This window comes from Scomber japonicus, chromosome 16 (assembly GCF_027409825.1).
Source record: "Scomber japonicus isolate fScoJap1 chromosome 16, fScoJap1.pri, whole genome shotgun sequence".
In the NCBI taxonomy this organism is placed as follows: Eukaryota; Metazoa; Chordata; class Actinopteri; order Scombriformes; family Scombridae; genus Scomber; species Scomber japonicus.
The window spans coordinates 25,578,024-25,601,445 of NC_070593.1; the positions used below are offsets into that span (position 1 = coordinate 25,578,024).

Genomic DNA, 23,422 nt, shown 5'->3' on the forward strand with positions numbered 1-23,422 from the left:
AGCAAATGGCCTGCGTGATAACAACTCCATCCCTCATGTGTCTACTGGCTTCCATAATAAACTTTCCCACCAAGACTTTATTCCAACAGACATGAGACTTGGACAACAGGTTAATCAATTCATAATATTAGAGGCCAAAATAATTACTAGCATGCCTGAATTAAAGCTGCCAATAGTCAGTGTAATATTAGTTCATTTAATGATTGAGTTAAATTGGATTTTAAAATAACTGAAGTGATTCGCTGTTTTATGAGGATCTTATTCTTGGCAGGACAGTAAAGCCTGTAAAATGATTAAATGGTGCTGTAGAGCAACAGGCAGGAGCCACAGCTCTGTGTGGCACTGCCAAGCTTCTGACATTTCCTTCTGTGGTTACTGGCCTGTGATTTTAAAATCTGCAGATATTTATCTTGTGTCTGGTCTATTTAATTATTCACTGCTTTATATGTTTTCAGTTTTTGGCATTTTGTTAGTTAGCCACACAGGTGCTCTGAACTCCCTCTGACCATCTAACAACAACACTGTGATGATAGTGAGGAGAAAGCTGGAGACTGGAACTGGAAAAGCTACAGAAATGAGTGAATCTGTGCACAGTTCCACCTGTAAAAGCAGATAGAGCAGTGAACAGATGCAGAACATTCTCTCAACAACAACATGTGTCCACCAAACCTTGCACGCAATGGTGTGAATAAGACTAATATGGCCAATCTCTGCATTAGAAAGAGAAGGCGGCGCAAATACACGTGCAATAATCAATGTGTGCACTTGCTAAATAATTAACCACCCTCACAACGCTAATGAGGGGGGAAAAGAAGCACATCTGCCAACTTCCACTGGTGTGCATGTGTGTGTGACCGTGGCATTTAGCATGCGTATAGTGTGAAGGGTCCTGAGTATTCACAAGGCAAACAGAGATCATATGATGCTGAGCTCTGCAAATGTGGACTATAGCTTCGAGGGAAAAATTTCAGAAGAGGTTTCTGTAAATTCTTGTCTGAGTCAGGACGACGAGTGAAGCTGGCCTCTGCCCAATTCTGCTCGCATCTGAGTGCCATGTGTGGACCTCTCCTCTCTCTCTCCTTCTATCTTCCTCTCTCTATATCTCTCTGTAGTCTGAAGAGTCGCTTGGCTTTGTGACACATGCCCAAGTGGGCTTGCCAAGGACTCTCAAACGCGCGTGAGTCATTCTTAGTTAAACAAGAACATGGCTGGCTTCTCACTCGGTTGGAGTGAACAGTGAACCAGGATCTCCAAACATGGCTGCGGTGCTTCTCTACTGAAACACATCCTGTGTTCGAAAAAAAAAAATGACAAGGATTTGTTTCTTGTCAAGGGAGCGCTGGTGCACGACGAGAGCCTATCAGAAAGTTCCTACGGAGCCAGAAGAGAGTCATACAAATGAAATGAATACAAGGGGAACGCATTGTTAAGAGCTAAGTAAGATCCGGTCTATTTTAGGTGGCAAGTTAGAGAGAAGCCACTATTACAACAGAAAGCTGACCAAAGAGAGCTTGGAGGCACAGTGCAAATACAGTACACATGACTTTGGTAACAATCAGTGGAACTATTGATCATTAAGCTGTCGTGTAAGATTTCCTTCACCATTGTCTCATCCCAGCTGTGAATGATCAGTGACCGGACATGGTAGATTCATGATGATGAATTCAGGATTAGGCACGTTACTATGGACAAACCAACCTCTATGTGCCTAACAACAGAACAGAACAGAATATAGCTCCATATGTCAGACACCATCAAACATGAGCAACTTATTGTCATCTTGAGCCTTTTCATAGTTCATAGTTTTATCTGTTTATCTGTCTGACCACAGTAACAGTTACGTAACTCTTATCTAATCTTGTCTATACTACAGTGTCATATAGACACAACAGTCTCTTTAGCTTGCTGTACTAGCTGTTGGTCTACTGTCTCCTTCAGTTCATATCACAGACTGTAACAGGTCATTGTGACCTTAAATGCTCTTGAGTGCTGTCATTAGTGGACTGCACTCCCATTCATTCACCATGTAAGCAGCATAGCTCTAAGGTCAGTCCAACACTTTGATCCAGACATTAAAATAACTCAACAACTGTAAGCTGGAATAGTCATGAAATATGGTACAGACATCCATGTAGGCCTGCCACTATAATTATCCACTTATCATACAATAACTTAATGATAAACATCATCATGTCTATATATGGACTTATCATATGATACATGGACATTACCTTGATCATATTTTGACCTCATCACTGCTTATATGGAATTAAAGGTAAATAACTCTGGCCCATAATGACAGTCTGTGTTTTTATAGAAGTGAAGCCCCCACTTTCCAATCCCACCCCCATGCATTATTATGCTATTATATAATCATTACATCAGTGGTATAAAATGATCTTCAAATTACAATAATATAAATTATCGCGATTATTTCTGAGACAATATATCATCCAATAAAAGGTCGTTATCATGACAGGTGTACCCATGTTGCCCAGAGGATTCATCACAGTTAGCTAATAAGCAAACGCTAACACCTTAAACTAAGACGATAACTTCTACTCAACAGCAGCATGTTGCTATAGTTACAATTGTGCCAATTAACTTGAATTAAAGCACATAAAAGATAAAGCTTTCTTGGTTGAGGTGTTCTCTAGCTCCACACAGAGACTTTACATTAAAGGGATGACATCATGCACATTAAAAAATAAGTAGACTCTGTACACATTTAACATATCTAAAACCTTCATGGATTAAAAGTCCATAATACAAAGCTGCTGGTCTATGAGGGATGTGAGTTGTGAGGGGGGGGGGGGGGGGGGGTCACTGCTGGTGGACACAAACTGTGGGACAAATTGGCAGCTGAGCTGAGTGGCAGCAATGCATCAAGCTCTTTAAATACAGCTGTGATTTCAAGTCAAAGCACTACTGTGCCTCAGTTCAGAGCCGCTAGCGTGGCGCTTGTTACTTCTTGTTATTGAATTCCACAATTCAGGCCAAAAAGTGAGAGATACTGAAGCAGCTGAAAACATCCGGAATATTACAGTTTGGGTTTTTTTTATAGCTGATAGTTTGTGTGACTTCTATAAATGGAAGAGAAGCTTTACAAAGGGCTTTATGGATATTAAATCAGACAATAAAAGGGCAGCTGCTGGCAAAGCAGAAAGAAAGATTCAACTAAGACTTATTTTAATCAGTGTCACTGTGCTCTAAATATGTGCTTCATGTGATTTTCTGAGTTAATTTGTTAGAAGTCGTGTTGGCTCTGTGTGAAGAACCCTGAAAACTGGCTGTACACCTAATTCTACAGAGCAGTCATTTCATCAGTCTACTGCCAACATGACAAGTAAAATAAGACCCAGCTTTTTATAATAACCACAATTTATTCAAGAGATTTTCAGGAACTAATTGAACAGAAATGTGAAACAGTGTCCCCCCCCTAAAAAAAAAAAAAAAAACTTCAGCAGCTGTCCTGCTTTGGATGGGCACAGCACAGGAAGGGGGCCAGCAGAGTTCCTTTCAACAACTATCTTGGGCCCAATCTCCCTGTGCAAATGAGCAAAGCTTCGGGGATTTCTGGCTTTGCATTCCATAATGCTGCAGAGACTGAGCGCCTCACAAAGCCTGACTGCAGCAAATTCCACACAATGGAACTCCACTTTCCCTCCCTGACTCGCTTCACACTGTCACTCAGTCAGAGGGGGCCACTGCCGCTGCTGCTGCTGCTGTAGTGGTGGGGCAGTGCAGTGGGTGCGAGGGGTGAGGGGTAAACCATGTTAAGACATTCAGACAGGATAGAGGAAGGGGGCTGGCTGAGGGGGGGGTGTACAGAAATGAGTGACAGCCTAGTGACACTGTGACCTGACTCACCGGCTGACCTGCCCCCCCCCACCTTTAAACACCAGATTCTACTTGTTATCTGGATACTCTGCTACTTCACTGACAGCCTCACACACACACACACACACACACACACACACACACACCGGCATCTTTCAAACTGTCTGCAAGCTTCAGTGAAGTACACAATTTCAAAATAGTTTATAATAAGTGCTTAAGAACCTCATTCATCACAGTATAATAGAAAGCAACTGAATTGCAGCACACAGCTGAAATACAAGCATTAAGCTTGAATCATGAGCAATGAAAGACAACAACAAGCCACTTTATAAAGTAATGCATTAACAGAGTTGCGCTGTTTGCAGCTGTGCAGGCACATGCTGTACATATAATATAACATCTGTACAGTTATATGACATAATGTCACACTCAAGCATCTTAAAAACAAGACTAAAGCTGCAACTAATGCTCAAGTCCATATATAGACATGATGATGTTAGTAATTAAGTTATTGTATGATAAGTCTATAATTATTGTGGCAGGCCTGTGATTGATTATTGTGCAGATTGATTTCAGAAAATATGTCAGAAAATATAGAAAAACGTCCCATGTGACATCATCGAATATCTAATTTCATCTGATCACCACTCCAAAACTCAACTATATTCAGTTTACAGTGATATAAAAAGCAGCCAATGCTCACATTGATGCTGGAACTAGAGAAGAGTGGCATTTCTGTTTAAAAAAATGACTTAAATGAATTACTGCAAAAATGTCCAATTATGGCACATCTGTTCCACCAGCGAGCTTTAATACTGCAGGTCATACAAAGAGCGCTATGAACAGCCAGTACCAATGTGATGTAGGAAGAATGGCGCGTGAAAAAGTCATCATTTCTCCAAAAACTCCAGCGGATCCCTGAGAAGAAGATATGCAGCAGCGGTGTCATTACAGAGAGGAAACATAATTTACTATCATGCCTCAAACAGAAAGTCCTCAGAGAAAACAGCTGAAAAACAAATGTAGGCCAAAAAAAAAAACCTGAGGGGGGAAAAAAAAAAAAAAGTAAATGTTCCTTGGTCCAAGTGTCATGTAGAAAAGCTCTTGGCACGGAGCCCATGTGCAGTTTTAACCTCTGAGCCAAGACTTTTGATTCTCTGCTGCAGCGACCGGAGGAACGACAGAGAGAGGAAGAGATGTTCTGACTTTGGAGAAGTCAAAGACGCAAAGTATGTCTTCATCAAACATACAGATGCTTACATTGATTGAAATGTTATGGATACAAACACATGACTCAGAGGTTTCCCAGCCTGTACAAATCTATGGTGAGTCATCCATCATCTCAGCTCAAGGAGGGAAAAATGTCTTTATTGCTGCTTGAAAAATCCAATAGACATAACAAAGATAAGCAACAGCTCTGCTTGTGTGAGTCCAGCCTGGAAAAAAACCCTAATGCTGTCCCTAATGCTCAAATAAAGTATATTAAGGATAAACTTGATAATAAATATCATTTAATCACGTATGAATCATGCAAGCAAGAATATATCTGTAATAACATGCCAGTAAATAGAGAAATAAGTGAAGTAATGTCTTATAATATGATTTTTATATCCTAAGAAGCCCAATTATAGGAGTGTGGAATCCTGCCAGCTGATTTGATGAATGCAATACCTATATTCACACATATTTAGCTGTCTTTAAAGCAAGAAAGAGTCCAAAAAAGAAGACTTTAGATTGAGAAGTTGTGGACTCTGTTTCTCTTCCACACAGAGCTTCTGTGTTAGAGGGCGAGCTGAATCCGCTCTGACTGCCATGTTATGAGGCTTAATTTGATCAGCAGTTGCCTGGGTGAACTCGAGTTTGGTGTTATTGCCAGTGAGGAGGACTGGCAGTATTTAGTCCAACGTTTTTAATACAGGCCTTAAAGAGGGGAAGGCTGAAGTAAGGAGCTGGGTGGTTCATGTCCTGACATGACGGCCGAGCGGAGAGGAGAGGAGCGGAGCGGGGAGGAAAAGGCGACAAGTGGCTGCAGCTTCAAAGCTCGCCTGCATGTTCTCCTGCTCTGATCGGCCCTGAAACACATTTAGACACATCCTACAGAAAATAACCTAAACAATCCTTTCATTGCTGTGGTGAAGGGTGATACTTTCATCTCTCCTGTTTTTTTTTTGGGGGGGGGGGGGGGTATATGGTGCTGGGCTGGGCTGTGCAGGGCTGCACCCAAGCTTGTGGGTTGACCCCAGATGTTGGGAGGCTAATTGTGCAGTATGCTGCAGTGGCTGGTGTGGTTCAGGCTGGCTGAGTTGCCCCCTTTGCCCCCCCCCCCCTTCCTTCCTCTGTACTCACAGGCTGAATGAAGCTATTTATAGGTCCATGCATTATTGGACTGAAATGCACAACAAGATCTGCAGCAGCCAATTACAGAAAAAGAATGGGACATATTTGGGAAGGAGCTTGGAGCGTTGTGGCCATGTATCAAAGAAGAAGAAAAAAAAGGGTGGTGGTGTGGCGAGGGGGGGGTTGTTTAACTGAGACAGAGAGCTCCTGCCATCCAGGACACACTCACAAGTGACTGTCAAGTAACAAGTATTTCCTTCCTTTCATCTCAGAAGTCAAACATGGAAACAAAACACAATGATACCTTTTTCTGACGTAAGGGAAGGAAGCAAGTCAAGAATCTGCCCTCATCATGCCTCTATCACAATAAAAATCCATTGTAAAAAAAAAAAAAAGAAAAAGAAAATGTTCCTCCAAAACATGACATAACACAACACACCCAGTGACATTCAGATCCAATCTATTTGGAAGTATAACAATGCATTTCCATCACATTAGGAGTCTGAATGCAGTGTGTGGAGCTAACTGAAGAGCCTAACCTCTTCCACATTGCTCGCGGCTCACTTCACCAGCTGTGTGACCCTAGAAAGCCCTGTTCATTAACCTCTGCAGCCAACAGCTGAACTCATTGGCAGGTGTCACGACTTGTTGAAAAAAGGTCCTGAGACAGTGTGTAATAACAAGGACTCCACTATCTCAACCAGCCTTTGTTTTCATTTCAACTTCAGTGAGCGGCATAAATACAACAACAAAAAAAGAAAGAAAGGAAAAAAAAGTTGTGTGACTTATTATTATTATTATTATTTTATTAACGCGAATGGTATGAATGAGTAGAAGTTTAGCAGAGGCTAGAAGTTTAGAGAGAGACACAGTGCTTTGAGCATTCATTGCATTCCCTCTGCTGTGCCCACAGGGTTAGTTCCCGTTAGATTTAAGGGGGAGAGAAAAAAAAGCTACTTACAGAATGGTAGTCTGAGGAGAGACTGCTGGTACGGTTTCCAGGTTGAGGTGCATACATCTCACGGTGGTTCGGAAGCATAAACAGCGACTCGGACAACAAAGTCCAAACTGTGGTCCGCTAGCGAGTAATAACAAAGCCACCGCGACTAGACACGGAGGAAAGAGCTGGCCAGCCCGCAGCGCCATTGCTAGCAGTGAGCCGAGCAGAGCACAGACCGCCAGCTGCTCCTCTCTCACACTAACAGCGCGCGGCACAGAGACCGGGAGAGAGAGAGAGAGAGAGAGAGAGAGAGAGAGAGAGAGGAACGCACGAGCGCACGCACGAGAGCACAGAAGGAGAGAGACAGAGAGAGACAGATACTTACTGTACTAATACTAATACACAACTAATACACAAGTAATCTATCTATCTAAACTATCTTCAAGTGTATCCATTACAAAATAATAATGTTACACTGTTTGTATGGGTCTCAATTATTTGTAGTTATATATGTTTTAACTACAAGTCTACATTTTTTTTTTTTTTTTTTTTTTTTACACTTCTTACAACTAAATCACAGCTATTGCTATGTGCATTTTTTTTTACATGTCACACTTGTTTTAGTAATCTAAATGTCTTTCCCTAGGCCAGTAAAGTCAAAGACAGAGACACACATACACATATCAGACCCACATTCATTACCTGAAGACTTACTCACTAACACTAACACTAACCATCACCACAACTTGCCTGAAACTAAATTTAACATAATCCTAACCTTAATCTAACCATAACTTCAACCACTTATCTGTATGTAGCCTGTATTTCGCATATATAACAAGTAAATCATAGTTCTTACATTTATGTACATTTTTTATTGTTTTTATTTTACTTTGTTTATGTAATATAAACATCTTATTCCCATGCTAGTAGAGCCAGAGACAGACATTACATAGACTCACATTCATTTCCTGAAGACTTCCCCTAACACTAACCATCACCACTACCTTCCTTTAACTTAACCACTGACCCCAAAAATCTGCTTTTTTTCTACTTAGGGACACAGCTTTTGTCCCCATTTGGACAAGCTGTCCCTAATTAACTGGTCTTAAGACAGACCACACACACACACACACACACACACACACACACACAGAGAGAGAGAGCGAGAGAGAGAGAGAGAGAGAGAGAGAGAGAGAGAGAGAGAGAGAGACCGATGGGCATTACAGATGAGGGATTGAATCTAGTGGAATGAATGTATTATTACTCAACATGGTGTCATTCAATTAGACCACAATTAGCATCTTATTTGTCCTCAGCTGTTCATAAATGTTATTTATAAAACTCACTGTAGATAATCAAAAAATGCTATAACACCCCCTGGATAACTTGGTAGCTCATTAGCAGTTTTGTCATAATCCCAAAATGTGTTATGTTAACACAAGTGTTGCTAGGAGACATTAAATCCCTAAATGTCCTCATTACTCTGACATTTAAGACATTTTGACTTATAGGCAATCACAGGTAACAGTGAGTAAGTAGCATTTAGGGGTCCGTACAATGGTGAAATAATTGAGCTCCCTCACTTGTGCAAAATAGCACACTGAAAAAAGCCTGTTCCATCACAAGAAAATGAATTCAAAATCTTACTTTACTTTAAAGTATGAAAGCATCACTAGCAAAGTTTCAAGTAGGATGATGCTATCAAAGTAAAAGTACCTGTTTTATGTGAATATTGCTGAGTTTTTAGAATACTGGTGCATTCATGTGTAAGCAGTATTAATGTTGGACATGGTGAGAGTGGAGTCAACTTCAGTTAAAATTGCTAGTCTATACAATATATGATATATAGGCCTACTACTGTATATGCATGCAGATAATATTATGTCTTGAATGTCATAAGCTGTCAAAGAGGAGTAAAAATGTATTTGCTTTAAAATTCAGTGAGGTAGAAGTAAGTAGGCGAGCATGGAATGAAAATATTGAAGTACTCCCACATATAGGTCTATTTACTTTACAGTAAACAAGGGTTCAGTTACAGTTCACTAGTTAAAGCAGGCTGTGCTAGTGAGCCAGCAAGCACAATATCAGAGTCCACCAACTGGCATACTCACTGTACATGTAATCCAGCTATTAATGATATTAATAATTAGACCTGTGCTTGTCCTGACATGTTGAAAATGTCTGCTGTGAAAGCTGCCTTTAGGTGGTGGATCTTAAAACGGTATGACAAAAATGAAGAAAGGAACGCAAAGGAAGCTTTTACACATTCAGTTAGTTTGGAGGGCCCCTGGCAGAGACCAGGGCCCCTGGTGAAGGCAGGCTCCCCGCTGTAGGCTATATGTTTTTGTTATGTCCCAAAAGTACTTGAACCTACCTTTCTCTTGACTAATTATGCCAGCTGTGCTTACTCTTAAGTTATGACTGGAGGGCTAATTACCATTTGGATTAATCACAGGTGTGCGTGCAGTATACGGCCTAACTGGTGCACCAATCAGAGAGGACTATCACTATACCTCACTACACATGTATAATGATGTTAAACATTTAAACACATCAGTTGTCATCCCAAAACTATTTTAATAAGCAGTAACATTAACATCAAGTCATGATATCAGTCACACATTGCAGCCTTCCTTTAGTATTAGTTTGGCTTTACTGACATCTGCTGGTAGATGTAGTAATAACACCCAATATCAATACATACAATACAAAGTGAACTCTACAGGCTTGAGACAATTCATATTCATTTTGTAGAATCATGTTAGAAAAAGTGACATTTTGTACTTTTAAAAAGGTGTCATTTTAAATTCCTATATAAAATAAATATGTGTATACCTAGAACCTTCAGTTTGACTAATATAAAGGATTCATTCAGAAACTGCACTGCCTGTAAATAGACTGACATGCAGCCTTGTGATTGGTCAATCATCTGGAAATCTCCTCAGTATCATTGCACCTCCTTGTTTCTGATTGTGTAGCATTGTGCTTGTTGCTGGCACGCTGCTGTGTTATTGTTATCATTTCCACTGCTAACAATGCTATCCCACTGCTATTGTTAGTGTTTTCCACAGTATGACACAATGGAGGTACTGATCAACAGGGGAAGCATTGTTTCAGTATATTCTGATATATCAACACATTATGTTGACTTACTGCTCTCCAGTCATCTAGTTAATATTTGCAGAAAGTACAGATTCACTCCAGACATGTTTACTTTGAATAATAACTAAATCTAACATTGAGTCATATTCAATGCCAATCAGTTACAGTTTGTTGATATTTTAGGAATCTTTGCACACTGATAAATGATTCATAATACTGCCAACGCTATTCTGATGAATGAATCAGATTCATGAATTACTGATAGAGAACAATACTTGTCTACTCCAGGCGGAGTTGTCAGATGCAGCCCCGGAGGTTCATGTGGAACAATATAACACTATGTGCGTGCTAGTTGATGCTGCTTTGTGAGCTGTAGCCTGGGAGGAGGACAGGAAACACTCCCAGAGCACATTCATATATTACACACATTGTTGACAGCACAGATGAAGAGTTTCTCTCTGCTCTCAATGTGTTGAGAAACATCTTCCCCAGTGTGATGTGCACATTTCAGATTCATTCCTTAACCTCTCCCTGATTTGGACAGTTTTGATGTCGACTGTCTAGATGTTGTTCATGATGATGAACTGAGACTTGACAACTGATGCCACTGTCAAAATGCTCCTTCTTATGTTCTTGTATCAGTTTGTGAATGAGAGATCTGTGGATATTTGTCAAGGTAAGCCAGAGTGTAGGTGACACTCAGTAAGAAATGACAAGGGAAAAGGGCAAAGCCAATAAATGATAGCACCTACCTGTTGATATATGGATCTCAATAGATATACATGTGTGTGTATCTTAATACTGTGCTGTACACTGTGAGATAGATTTTTCTGATAGTGGTTGGAGACAGCTACACCTTAAACTTTTTAAAAAAGCCTCTTTAAAAGCGGAACAATGTCAGTCCAGAAGCTGAAAGAAGATGAGGAGTATGTGCATCGTGGTAAAGGAAAGGAATATGAGTTCAAGGGCACCCTCTAGTGGTGTGCACTATATACACAGAGAAGATAATAAACTAGATCTTACCTCAGAGAAGTCAGTCTGAAGACTCTTCCTGATGAAAGACTCTTCCTGATGAAAGAGTCTTTGATTGTTGTCTTCAGTTGGATTCCTTTGATACCTTTTGATACTTTGTACCTGTACTCTGTATCCCCTCGTCCCCTGTCTGCCTCTACACTACTACATTCAAAGTGCTTGATAAGAGGTTGACCTAATATGAGATCCCCTGCAGATGTGTATTAAGGGTTAGGGTTAGGGTTAGACATAAAAAGTTTGTTCTCAGTGTTTGTGCACTGGAGACTTCAAGTTTCCACATCACAATTGTGTAAGTTGAATATTGGATCAGGACTGGCTGCCAAACTTGCTCTGACATCGGAAATGCTCATAGGAACACCCATTAACTCAGATTTTCAATGAGCTCAGAGAAACTTTCCACTTTCAGCAAATGAATATGAAAACTGCCTTTTAGTGTCAAATTCTGCACATACATATTTCTGCACAGTGAAGCTCAAACATCCAACTGATGGAACAAGAAGAAAAATGTCTGAGTAAAGGGGGACTTTAAATTTGAAGACATGACTTGAAAGTAAATGGGGATAGTCAGAGTACCAAAATGTGTTAGTGTAAATAAAAGAAGTGACAAGGTAGCTATGCTTAAATTCAGACTCCTAAGTATGCTCCTCACCTAATCCAAGTATGAGTACAAGTAGAGACGACCTCATGACTGGAAATGATGAAGACATCATTAGTAACTCTGTCATGTTACAATACAGCACAGAAGTCCAGACAATTATTGTGGGGAAAACAGAACAAATAAACAAAGAAAACTCATAAAAACTTTAAAAATGTAATTAAACTAAAGAATTAGTTTGTCCAGTGTGTAACCTAGTGTCTAAAGGGCACAGACTAGTCCAGTGATAATTTCATTTTAATTATGGCCATATACTATATAGTAATTTAACAGGTTTTATACAACTACACTGTCTACCCTATTAACCTCACATTCAATATTTCAGTGTAGAATCAAAATAATAAAAAAAGTATCTCTGCACTAATAATTAGACTGCCCTGGGAAATGAGTACCTCACTGGTTTTATATGGGAAGTTACTGGGAGGACTGTTGAGCCTGTGAAAAAGTCTGACATCACTGGAATAAACTCAGCTTGGGCTTGAAGATGTTTTCAACTTTTTAAGAAAGTTTGTGCCACAAAACAGGGAGGTGCAGTTTTAAAGACATGCATATGTGTGTCTAACAAAAGACTATTGAGTTGATCATTATACTTAGTGTGGGTACTAAGGTAACATGTAGTGGAATGAGGGATGGAACGATTAATATGGAGCATGGCCTTGTAGCCTTCTTTAAAGGCTCGATCGTGAAGATGAGCATCTTGACTGAATTGCAATTTGAATGAGCTTCATCTTAATTAAGAAGCCGGTCACACAAAGGTATTTGAATAAAAAGTGTGAAGTTGTAGTTTAGTTTAAAGGTTTTCCTATTGAGGTGAACAGCAACAAAACAATCATTTCAGGGTCAAATAGTCAAAAGGGAGAGGCAGCATTAGGAGAGATTACAAATCAGTTAAAGGTGCAGTATGTACGATTTAATGGCAACTAGTGGTCATTTTGCAGATTGCAACCAAATGATGCCCCCGCCACCCACAATGACTGTGTAACTCTCTCGAGTCAATGTTTGGTTTGTCTGTTCTGGGCTTCCATAGAAACATGGTGGGCTCCACAGAAGAGGACCCACTCCCTATATAAAGGGCTCATTCTGAAGTAATGAAAACACAAGTATTCTTATTTTCAAAAACTAGTTAAAACATATTTATATTATATTCAATTTCTGCCATATCCATTCTGCTAGATGCCACTAAATTCTAGACAGTGCAACTTTAAGTTTATAAATGTGTAATTTTGGCATACCTGTGGTGTATTTCAGTCCTGCAGAGTTTGGGTTTGCTGACATCTGCTGGAAAAGTTCACTGCAACAATAAATGAGGAATCCTGTAGATTGTGGTTACACAAAGTCCAAAGAAGTCATTTTTACAGGCCTCTGGCAACACATTTTTTTCTTTATTCAGAGTAAGATGTGTCAACATCCAGCATGACAAAAATTGTACAAAGTTCACAATTTATAAATGAAATATCACAGCAACTTGTGATCTCACACATTTATAGCAAAATTAAAATGTCAACAAATCCATGCTGTGTAGTACAAAAATAAATCAAACTTCAGTTTCACAGAGAGCACAATAGTTTATACAAAATCCTGTCTTTGTTAATGGTCACTGAAATCAATCTCAAAATTAAATGGCTCAAATAAAATAATAAACTCTGATGAATTCACAATAATTTATATGAAAAGTCAGCATTCTAAATATGTGACAACCCTTTTGTGTTCCCTATAGATAGTCACAGATAACTCTTTTCAGGTTTGTTATTTATGTACCAACATCAGATGAGCAGCTGGTTTGTGCTTTAATAATCCCTTTTTCCATTTTTACTGATAATGAGAATTAATTTAAAAAACTGGTACTAGCTATTACTCTACTGAAGCATTACTATATTGGCAAAAAGCTGCAGACACGATGCGGTGGAAAAAGGCGTATGCAGTCATGGATGATGGGTAGTAGAGTCCTGAAAGAGGACAGTAAAGTACAATAGATGAGATTCAATCAGGTGAATGACAAGCACCTTTTGCATTAGCTCTCAAAAAGGCAAATTCTGAACATGATCGCTAACAACTAGAACAACAGAATGGAGGGGTGCATACAAGTCAGGCATATGGGCGTGATGCTGGATTGTATCACCCCTCGAAGGTCTTGTCTTCACCTGGCCTTCGTTTTCTTCTGCTTTTTTTTAAAACCTTGAATTGATTGACTACTTAATCATTTGTACAGTGATTAGATATAAAGTGCTGCTGGGGGATAACTTCATCTTCCTAAAACATAGCAAAAAATGAAAGAACATTGTTAATGTTTTTACACTTGATAATAGCCTACAATATAACTGCTATGGTTATAATCATCCTCTTCTCTGATTTCAAGTCCCTGTTCTTCCTCTTTCAGTGGTACTAAATCCACACCTACAGTGGCTCCAAGCAGTTGGTTGCTCCAATCGTGTGCCAAAGAGGTCACCTGGAAAAATTGCACGCTGCCGTACGTAAGGATAATATCTTCAAGGACAAGTGCAAATAGTCTACTGGCACATAAGTGGGGACAGTGACCCTGTAAGTCCCGCTGTCATACTCTATAAATACTCTTTACAAAACCCTCTGAAACCCTCCTCTCAGGCTCTCGGGTACTGCTTTTTTATTTCCTGTAAGAACATCAAAACATGGAAACGAAGGTGTCCCTGTGCAAAATCGTACAGAAAAAAAGTGGAACTCATATACTTTCACTTCTAAAACTCAATGTCCAGGTTCCCTTCCTCCTTTTTTAAAAAGACTTTTTGTATTAAAAGATTTGTATAAAAATCAATATTTTACATAGGCTATATTAAAAAGATTCATGTTACCCCACTATGCTTATAAACAAGAAATTGCATATACCCAACCTTTTTTTTCCTTTGCAGATTGCATCCCGTACCTATTATAAACAAATGATTTAGTTATTATATTGCTGAGACGTTTCTTGATCCTAGCAACGCGAGTCTCGAAATTGAGCGGATTTGATACTAGAAAGGCTAGAATGTGGTCTCTATAGGTCATTGTCTTTACACATCATTTCTATTTGAGATTATTTGAGGATGAGCATGTGAACATGCATGCACCGCACAGATGTGTTCGTCTAGGAATGAATTGGCTCTCCTAGATAATGGGACTTCCACCATCGGGTTTCCGTGTAATGATGTTTACAATATAACTGTTCATACATACATTCATACATACGTCAGGTCAGTTTACCCTCTCCAGGTTCATTTACAGCACCAGTTAAAAATGCCCCCACCTACAGCTGTTTTCTTCTCATCATCAAAACAAAAACACAAACGTTTCTCAAGCATCGTCAGAAAATAAAGCGATTCGCAAACCAGTTCTTGCTCTTGAACAATCTACACGCAAGAAGAAGAAGAAGAAGAAGAAGTAGAAGAAGAAGAAAGAGGAGAAAAAAACCCATCTAAAATCATTGAGTCCAAAATCACCCGGTGAGGAGAAAATATAAGTAGCTTCCTCCTTGCTTGTGGTGTTCTCGTTTTTATTCCACTGTCCAGTTCAGCTTTTTTTTTTTCATCTAAAATGCTTTGTTGTCAAGCAATAAAAAGAACTCGCGTTCCGTTATCATTAGCTTACTGTTCAGAAATATACACTAAAAATGTGCATACATGAGCAGCTAGAAACATTACATGACACTATGTCAGCTCATATGAAAACGTACAAAATGTGAATGTCCTCAAAAACTATTTTGCGGTTTTGACTCTTTTTATGTTCTTCCTCAAAGCAAGACCCAAAAAGAAAAAGAAAAGAAAGAAAATTATCTGGAGGTCTTCTCTAAGCATAATACCTCTTTTTTTGAAAGAATTGAATTTAGAATATATAACACTATATAAGTTACTGCACCGAACCCAGGAGACCAAACCGTCACTGCCTTTTTGTCTGTGGATTTTGATACACCACCCACACCTGCTGGGGGAACAAAAAAAAAATCTCCCTTTGCTGAATGGTTACACTTGGATCCCTTGAACAGCTTGCTTGATATTTTCCAACAGGACTTTGTTTTCCGGGCTCTGGTACTGGTCTTGGTTTGTGTACATATCCGTTAGAGTGGTCACGTAGGCGTCAAAGTTCTGCTCGCTTATTGGCTCCTGTGGGATCGAAAAGAAACACGACACGTAGGCGATTTAGAGGGAAGCAGAGGTAAAGATGTCACATAAAAAAAACATCACATCCTCTCATCTGAAATTTCAAAGAGGAAGATGTGCTGGTATGTCCAATTCTATTCATTTTTCTGGGTTGAGTGTCTCACTAAAACTTGAAGAAATGATCGGCTGGTAAAAATGCAGTTTTGCCTATGAGCTGATGTTTTCAAAGTTCAATTCAAAGTCACAAACTACTTATTTATTATTCATTTTACCCCAACGAGAACAAACATGCATAATCCATAGTCATGTCAAAGGACACGAGTAAAGCATGATGTATGGAAGCCAAGAAAGGCCAAAACAATTTGATTTTTTTTAAAGGTACTTAAAGTTAAATTGTTCAGTTTATTTTATTTATTTGAACATGTTAAAATAACAAAATAAAATATATAGGCAGCGAAACATAAAATAGAAATGACAGCAACGTTTTTGATGAACAACAAAATAATAAACATTCAATGTTCGAAAAGAGTGTCGGATGAATTAAGGAACTTTTCTAGTCCTATCTCACCCTTTAAAAAAAACAGTCAACAGTCAATTCAAAGAAACAAAAAATAAATCCCCCCAAAAAACAAACAACAAACAATAAGCCTCAACATTAGTGATAACATTATAGAGGAGTATAAGATTCAAACAGTGAAATACAACAGTGAAACTGAGTAATAAGTCTTACTTGCTGGTGCAGCTGTAAGCAGCTGTTATTCCTCAGAGGAGGCTCTTTGTGTACCAGTGGTTTCTATGGAGGTAAAGGAAGGAACATAATTTCTTTTAGCTTACTTTGAGAAACGACGGTTATTCTCATATTTAAACACTAGGTGGCTGTATTGCTATCACATACAGACGACCATAGATTAACTGTATAAGCACAAACTGGACATGAATACAGACATTAAGACAGACACAGAGTTAGGGCCACCTAAGAACTGCTTAAAAAAACAAAAACATATCTGAACAACTGCTGAAATATAAAAGGAGAATATGAATATAAAATGATTTGCCATTTAGATACAGATGTGTAAGTGAAGTTTAATTCATTCCTTTGTCAATGAATGTTAAATGACCCATTATGATAGGCTACAAGATATGGTACCATACAGGACATGAAACAAGAATACGTGTGAAATAAGACTAAATAGTGTGTGATTATTATGAAACTCTTAGCTACAGGAAGTAATGCTTTATGTTTTCTCTTAAATAGCAAAAAGGAAGAATAAAAGTGAGAATAAGGTGTTTGAAGCGCATGGATAATATGTCAGTGATTATTGTACACAAAACACTGTCAGGGCCTGAAATACACGAACATACAGACGCACAAAGACAATGAGACATCAATTTGCTTTGATAATTCAACCACTTTGAAATCTTTACAGCCACTACAGTTACAAGAAGGTGTTAAACCATCATACCTCTTTATAGCACAGACAAAAACCTCAATATAAACTATACTGTGTTCACTTTTTGTCCATCTTAATGAGATTAGTTGAATGTAGCAAATCATTTTACTTGGAATTGCTACCACTGTAAAAATCTACATGTCCAATCAAGCCTCGTCTCATAACTCCCCCTCACTGTTTGGAAAGACAAGCACATTGTAGACTATGCATGCACAATAGCACTGTGGCTAAATACACAAATTAATGACTAAGCTGCTATGATGCTACGGTTTTAGCTATATGCTACAACTTGCCGGCTTGCCGTTCCTGGAGGCCCTTACCATATGAGGGAGCTGGACATTAGCTAAACTGTTAATCAGTGACTGGCTGAGGTTGGCCAGCTCATGCAGGAGAGATTCATTTTGCTGTTCAATCACCTTGTTTTCCTCCTCTATGGACTTCAGGTTGGACTCCATTGTTGTGATCTGAGGAGAGGAGGCGAGGAGGATATTTACAGTACAGCTTTTGTACTAACAGACGGCTACACACACCACTGCTGAGTCAGACACGCATAAAAACACAGAGCAATGAATGTAGTGGACAGTAAGCAGCTCACCTGTGTTCTGAGTTTGATCATGTCCGCTTCCACTTGTGAATTTGATTCACTTAAATCTTTGATTTCTTCATCCAGCTGTTTGATGTCCTCTTCATGCTCCAGTCCTGCAGAGGAACTGACACGTCACTGCGAGGCCTCAGTTATAAAATGAGTTATAAATGAGATTAACAGCCTTTATGTTTGAGTAGAGTAATTAAAAATGACATCATAAAACTCTGTAGCTAACTAAGAATTTGGGTGGACATTGTGAGTCGCTGTCTTCACCTCTTCAATAGAACTGAGGCCAGTCATTTTTAGCTGATTAAGACTCAACAATCTCACAGACAAATTACATTATGATCTCGTCACGTCTCTTTATGAACTGCTGAAATTCTCTGCAGTCCAGGGTGAAGTGTTAGTAAAACAGATGGAGCGCACAACCGCAGACCAGCTCAGATATTCCATGTTTGATTACTGCTGACTGAAGCCGGCCCTGTTCCTCTAGATTGGAGCCACTCTTCTCATTATTTACACCATACCCCTGAAAGGCACTTTATTTCCAATTTAGGCCTTTACTCAGGCACTGATCGCCACATACACACACCCTCCTGATTGGCTTATTATCTGAAATTGGAACTCTGTTCAGTAAATCATTCCACATCCATGTTCCTGATTGGCTGTATTGTGTGGGTGAGTGGTGGTTGTGGTTACCGTTGCTGGCACGTTGCTGCTTTATTGTTAGCATTTCCACTCCGGAGAGCCTGGCTTTCCTCATGGCAGAGGTGGCACGTGGACAACCCGACAGACTGGAGAAAGAAGCGAGAAGAGGGGGGAACTGTGTCAGTATATTCTGGTTTACACACATGATCTACATTCAGTGTTTCATTTAACGGCAGGTTAAGAAGGAACACTCCATCATTGTCAGTGCGTAAAGGGTGACTGCTAGATTTAGTACTGCACTTAAATTGAAGGACACACAAGAGAGAGATTAAAAAATGGATGCAGCAGAGGTTGACATATCCGGACATTTAGTCTCCAGTATGTTTCAAAAACAATGAAACCTACACCTCCCATAATACAACCAATGGCACGTTTTTGCTGGACTTTACCAGATTGCTAAACTATCATATACAATACTCCATGTTATGTACCCGCCTGTCTTCTCATAGCACTCACTCCCTATGACCTCTTCTGTAATGTGTCAAATTGATGGAATGCCCCTTAAATTTAAAGCGCATCACTTTTATGTGGTCATATTATTGTCTATAACATTGTGAAATGTCAACATTTTTTAGGTGGAGGCTTCAATTTTTATTTATTTATTTTAAATTTGTCCAAATTTGACTAAACTAAACTCAGCTGAATGGAACTAAACTAAATTAAGGTGAACTGAACTAAACTAAACGGAATTTAACTGAACTAAACTGAACTGAACTAAACTAAGCTAAACTAAATTAAGCTAAACTGAACTAAACTGAACTAAGCCAAGCTAAGCTAAATTAAGCTGAAATGACCTGACCTGACCTGAACTAAACTGAACTAAAGTAAATTAAACTACCGTACTTTACTTTATTTCAGTTCAGCTTAGTCAGCTTCAGTTTGAAGTAAACTAAACTAAATTAAGCTAAACTAAACTTAAGAAAGTAAAGTAAATCAAACTAAACCATTGATCTCCATCAATAATCTGTAGTTTTTATTTATCTACTCTTATGATAGAAGGATAGAATAAAAGATTCAAGAAGGAAGATTCAGGCTACAGTAGAAAGATAACACAAGTTAGAGCAATTATTTAGCACTGTAGCCAGGTTCTGAAGACCCACCTCCGATGTGTGAGGAAACTGCCGCTGACGTGACCCGAGCCGTCACAGCCCGGTGTTGGACAGGACATGCCCTCCGTCTTGCCGGACTTCCACGTGAACTGGATGCCGTTCATGTAGCCGTCTTTTTGTCTCTTGGCTGCTATGGGGCATCCTGATGCACTTCTGTGAGATGCGTACTTCCCCGTCACATGCCCCTGACCATCACAACCTGGGACTGGACATCTGGAGGGGGAAAGAGTTAAATATGCTCAAAGGAGACTCACTCAACAGTTAGATGGATTTTCATTCAATCATTCAACTACTACCTTCATTTGCTTACATACAATATTCAAAGGTGACTCCATCATCTTTGTCAACATCACAGTGACCTGCTGAGTCTCAGCTCCTGGCTCTCTGGTATACACTACAGTCTGTTTGCCTCTTGAGTAACAAACCACCACATACTGTACTGTGCAAACTTCATTTTTCTGTTTCCCCCTTTATCTCTTTTGCTTTGATATAAACAAAGATATGATCATCTTATTTAAAGCTGTCCCACTGGCAGCCTTATCACTGTTTTGGAATGCTGACAGTGCATCAACACCAGTGCTAATCAGATGCAATGAGGCAGTAAATTATTCCAAATGTCACACCTTGCAAAATGGATTACAGCTGAAAGCTAGTTTCATCCGTGAAAGTATCAGTTCTGTCTGCAAACAGCAGCTTCCTGAGTTTAGTTGAACGTCATGCCTTTAGACTGTAAGAAGATACGGGCATGTTTGGACATACGTCTAAAGTGTTATGTTGTTAGTCATGCATGCTTTTTTATTTGTTTTTGCAGTAAAACAAGATAAAGCTGACGGTGAAAAAACATTTTCCTTCATGATCTGGGATCTAATACATGTTGAATTTCTTCTGTTGTCTTAAATGTTATATGTCCATCTAATTAAAGCTAACATATGTAGATATCTGAGTCCTTTAGTTGGGGCTAGGCTTGTCGACTTATCGTTCAATAACATAATTATCAACATCATCATGTCGAAATATGGACTTATCATATGATACATGGACATGACCTTAAGAGGCTATTCATGTCAAATTGGCTAAGCAAGTAGTGTCCTCCATTCCTCACTGTGTATGTCCTGAGTGGAGACTGTAGAAGAATTAAAGGTAAATAACTCTGTCCCCAACCACAATGACAGTCTGTGTTTTTCCAGAAGCATAGAGCCCACTCTCTATAAAATGATCTTCAATGACAATAATATAATTTATCGCGATTATTTCGGAGACAAAATATCGTCCAATAAAAGTAGTTAACAGGCTGAGTTGGGGCCACTTTTGATATGACCAGTAGGGGACACCAAAAAAACAAAAACAAACAAACAAAAAACTCTACACTTACAGAGGCTTTGATTCAATATCCAGATTTGATAGCTTGCTTCCTTGTCTGACATCCCTTTACTACCTTTCCAACCTTTTCCCCCTTTAGAATATCTAACACTGCATTACAACTGATTATCAATTGATACAGTAAAATGATTGTAATGATATTTTCCACCTCTTTATCTATTAGTTTTACTATTTACCACAAAGGCTTCCACTTTTCTCAGCGTGGGATTTAAACTAATCAAAGTGTGCCTGTACTCTTTTTATTCTCTACAGATCTGTGAATGCTTTGGCTCATGACTCATGTTGATGTAAGAAACACTGTTCTTGAAATGTCTTTACATTCTGTCTAGCCTCCCGTGACTGCACCTTTCCTTATCCTCAGAGGGAGAACTTTGGATGCCAGTTAAATCCATAAATGTTTCAGCTGCCTGCACCACATATCTGCTAACAACACCTCATCAGAGACCCAGGAGCCAGATTGGCACAGCTTGGCAGGAAACTAGTCCAGCACCGTGCTTTCATGTGTTAACCCAAAACGTCCCCTTTAAATCAAATGAATATGCTTCATTCTGATGAATTCTTTAGATTTAATTTTTAATTACAGCCACATGTCTTGCAGTAAAGCTGTGACACTTCACTCTTCTCTCAAAGCTCTTAAAGTCCCTTCCTTTGAGTCGAAAGCTCAAATGTTGAATAAAATTAGTGTCAGATATATTTCAACATCAGCTAGTCACACTGACAGGGATTCCTGTGGCAAACTATCCTCAGAATCCAACCGAGTGACAAGATCGAGAATGGCCAAAGTGTGTTGTTTGTGCTCTGCACCACCAGAGAAATCAATGCAGCTGCAGGGCTGAGGCCAGAGAAGCCCATTGTGGGATTTAAGTGGAGTCCAATCAATCTCTCTCTCTCTCTCTCCCTCTCTCTGCTTGCCTCTACGTCTTTCCTTACCTGTGTGTCTGCAGGAGTTCACCAGAGACTGCAGAATCTTCCTTCCCTTAACTGCTACAACCTTGCACTTCTGAAGTTTCTCCTACACCTTTAGATTTGGGCTGAAACTTTACACTCATAGCACATTTATCTTTTCAAGAGATAATACTGATGTATCCCTGCCTGCGTCAGAGAGCAATATACTGACAGACAATGTTTGTTCTCATTTACACATACTCTCTGTATCATTTTTAAACATTCACACCTTGGACACACCTTCACACTGACTCGAATGAGAAAGTGTGTACGAAGCTTTGACTGGTACTGTATATTCACACAAGCAAGTGTAAATGAAGCAGCGGGAGGAGAGCAGCGTTGGTAGCAGGAAGGTGAGACAGAAGACTGATGATCAGTGTCTGTACTGTACCTGATAGGCTCCTGGTCCTCCTTGTTCTCTTTACTGTGGATGATCTTTATCCCACTTTTCCTGGCCCGCGGACACCCTGAGAGACTGCAGATAAATGACAGTGTTACAAAGTTGAAGCATTGTGTGTGTGTGTGTGTGTGAGTTTGAGTGTGAGCAAGACAGAGAGAGTGAGAGAGAGAGAGAGAGAGAGAGAGAGAGAGAGAGAGAGAGAGGAAGTAAAGTAGAAGCAAAGCAAAGAAAGAACTTCAGGATGTACAGTAGCAGTCAAAAGTTTGGACATACTTTTGACTGCTACTGTATGTGAGAAAGAAAAAAAACACACAAAGAGTTATTTTGTGCAAAGAGGAAGAACTAGTTCATGTGTGTGTGGTGCTGAAAGTATGTGTGTGTGTGTGTGTGTGTGCTGTACCTTCTGTGAGAGGCGTAGTTGCCAGTGATATGTCCCGAACCGTCGCACCCTGGTGTCGGGCACCTGGGGCAGAAAACACAAGAAGGGCTCAGGGCCTATAGCAAAAGTAGAGTATCCAAAAAAGGCCAATATATGTATGGAGTAGACCACACGCCGGTTAAAAGTCCAATTCATGCATCTTTTAATGTATTTGTTTCGTTACTTCAAAGACTTTAGATGAGGCTTTTCTAATATACAGTGGAGAGGCAGTAAATCTATTATATATATATAATGCAATATAATTATATTTGCACAGCTGTAACAGGCTTTGCCGCCAGCTGTACATTAGTGGCCTGTTAACTGTCAGAGGAATACAAAAAAGTTGGCTTAAGTTTTAAAGACACCCTCAAAACTGTATTTTGAGATTTTCAGGAGATCTTAACTGTTGG

At 39.4% G+C, this 23,422-nt stretch overlaps 2 protein-coding genes across 3 annotated transcripts in view; both read right to left on the bottom strand.

Moving 5' to 3' along the window:
• Positions 1 to 7,323, bottom strand: part of LOC128375238 (peroxidasin) — a 51,048-nt gene extending 43,725 nt beyond the window's left edge. For both annotated transcript variants that reach the window (XM_053335534.1, XM_053335533.1), the window contains exon 1: positions 7,139 to 7,323. In XM_053335534.1, the coding sequence (XP_053191509.1) occupies positions 7,139 to 7,323 (185 nt within the window). The remainder of the gene's footprint in view (positions 1 to 7,138) is intronic.
• An 8,554-nt stretch (positions 7,324 to 15,877) lies between these two features.
• Positions 15,878 to 23,422, bottom strand: part of myt1lb (myelin transcription factor 1-like, b) — a 49,414-nt gene continuing 41,869 nt past the window's right edge. The window contains exons 13-20 of the mRNA XM_053335206.1: positions 22,995 to 23,057; positions 22,586 to 22,669; positions 19,861 to 20,082; positions 18,752 to 18,846; positions 18,062 to 18,165; positions 17,787 to 17,930; positions 16,746 to 16,808; positions 15,878 to 16,018 (exon numbers count right to left, since the gene is read on the bottom strand). Coding sequence (XP_053191181.1) covers positions 15,878 to 16,018; positions 16,746 to 16,808; positions 17,787 to 17,930; positions 18,062 to 18,165; positions 18,752 to 18,846; positions 19,861 to 20,082; positions 22,586 to 22,669; positions 22,995 to 23,057 — 916 coding nt within the window. The remainder of the gene's footprint in view (positions 16,019 to 16,745; positions 16,809 to 17,786; positions 17,931 to 18,061; positions 18,166 to 18,751; positions 18,847 to 19,860; positions 20,083 to 22,585; positions 22,670 to 22,994; positions 23,058 to 23,422) is intronic.